The sequence below is a fragment of the Zerene cesonia genome, chromosome 12, assembly GCF_012273895.1.
Source record: "Zerene cesonia ecotype Mississippi chromosome 12, Zerene_cesonia_1.1, whole genome shotgun sequence".
Lineage (NCBI taxonomy): Eukaryota > Metazoa > Arthropoda > Insecta > Lepidoptera > Pieridae > Zerene > Zerene cesonia.
In genome coordinates, this window is record NC_052113.1 from 2,098,195 (window position 1) to 2,099,720 (window position 1,526).

Consider the following 1,526-nt stretch of genomic DNA (forward strand, 5'->3'; position numbering starts at 1 on the left):
TGGGGGGAGATTCTACTCTAAATTGGACGAAATGACAATACCCCATCAAACGAAAGAATCGCATCTAGTCCGAAAACCACCAATTTATCGAGTTATAATAAAAAAAAAACAGTCTCTTTCGTTTTTGGGACATTGTTTGAAAAGAACGTTAATACCCAATAGAGAGTTATATAATAATATTAACTTTGTTATGTGAACAATATTTTTATAAAAATATTCTTATCAGAAGAGGGAAAATGAAAACCAACATAACATTAGCAAATTTATTTCCCATTTCATTACCCATTCAAGAATTAGCCAGAGCGTGCTTCGCCTTAAATATCCTAAGGGTGTTGTCACACGCGCCGCTCACGAGCAGGGCCGGGTTGGACCAATTGCAACATAGGACCTTATCTTCGTGGCCCGTCAAATCGTACAGCGGGGTCTTTGGACTGAAATAGACAAAAAATTGTTAAATGAGATAATAATAAATAAAACACTCATACTACGCAATTATTGAACTGATTAAAAAAAAATCCAAAAATCCGTGTATATAACTATATTTCTTTTAATTATTTTGCTATATCACGAGTATCATACCAATAACACAACACCATACCTCCTAGTCTCCCACAATTTGACTTTCCCATCATAGCCGGCGGACAAGAACATAGTATCACTCGTGGTGGACCACCGCACGGCCTGCACCCAGCCCGTGTGCGATGTGTATGTTGTTTTAACGAGGCTCTCTGTAGTCAAATAAATAGTAATCATTAAAAAAAAAAACAAACTGCCTTCAATGCATCAGCTTTCTAATGAAAACAGATCATATAAATTGGTTCACCGAGTCGAGTTGAATGTGAACTTAGTTAATTGATTATTAAACGATACGTATAAGTAAAGTCGTTTATAATATATATACAATTAATGAAGAGGATCTTACCTGAAGATCTAGGATCGTAGAGGCGAACATGTCTATCGGCTGAAGCCGCAATGATGCTGTTGTTGAGAGGCGACCAATCTAGATCGAAGAATGCCTTGTTTCCTGCAACAGAAACAGCATTTATAATTGTACAAATAAACAAACTTACCAGAAGGCTTAATAAATGGCTTTTTCCAACTTTATGCAGATGATTATGGCTAATCTCGATTAAACAAGTGCTCATAAAAAAATGTATATGAAATTTAAAAATAAAAACAAAGTTTACTGCAAAATTTAATTCCAACCGCTTAGTCATTACACAAACCCTCATAAGTATTTATAATAACAATGAAATAATTACTACTACACTACATAAATAATTAAATAAAAAAACGATAAACTTCACACCCACCCGCAATGTCCTGTTTAATGCCGCCAAGTTCGCAGTCCCACAGCTTGATCAAGTGATCCCACCCACTGGACACCACTGTGTTGAAATCTATCCATTTGATACCTGATACGGCCTCGCGGTGACCTTTTAGTGTTGTTAATGGTTCCTGAAATAAGATTTTGTCGTTCATGTCATAGTCGGCAAAAGGCGGTTTGGCCATCTGATGGTGCATTA

General features: G+C 36.2%; 1 protein-coding gene across 1 annotated transcript in view; it reads right to left on the reverse strand.

Annotated features, from left to right (window-relative positions):
- Positions 1-249: 249 nt before the first annotated feature.
- LOC119830637 (ribosome biogenesis protein WDR12 homolog) overlaps positions 250-1,526 on the reverse strand; it is a 205,132-nt gene continuing 203,855 nt past the window's right edge. Inside the window, exons 6-9 of the mRNA XM_038353694.1 lie at positions 1,314-1,458; positions 923-1,024; positions 599-728; positions 250-431 (exon numbers count right to left, since the gene is read on the reverse strand). Coding sequence (XP_038209622.1) covers positions 287-431; positions 599-728; positions 923-1,024; positions 1,314-1,458 — 522 coding nt within the window. The 3' untranslated portion in view covers positions 250-286. The remainder of the gene's footprint in view (positions 432-598; positions 729-922; positions 1,025-1,313; positions 1,459-1,526) is intronic.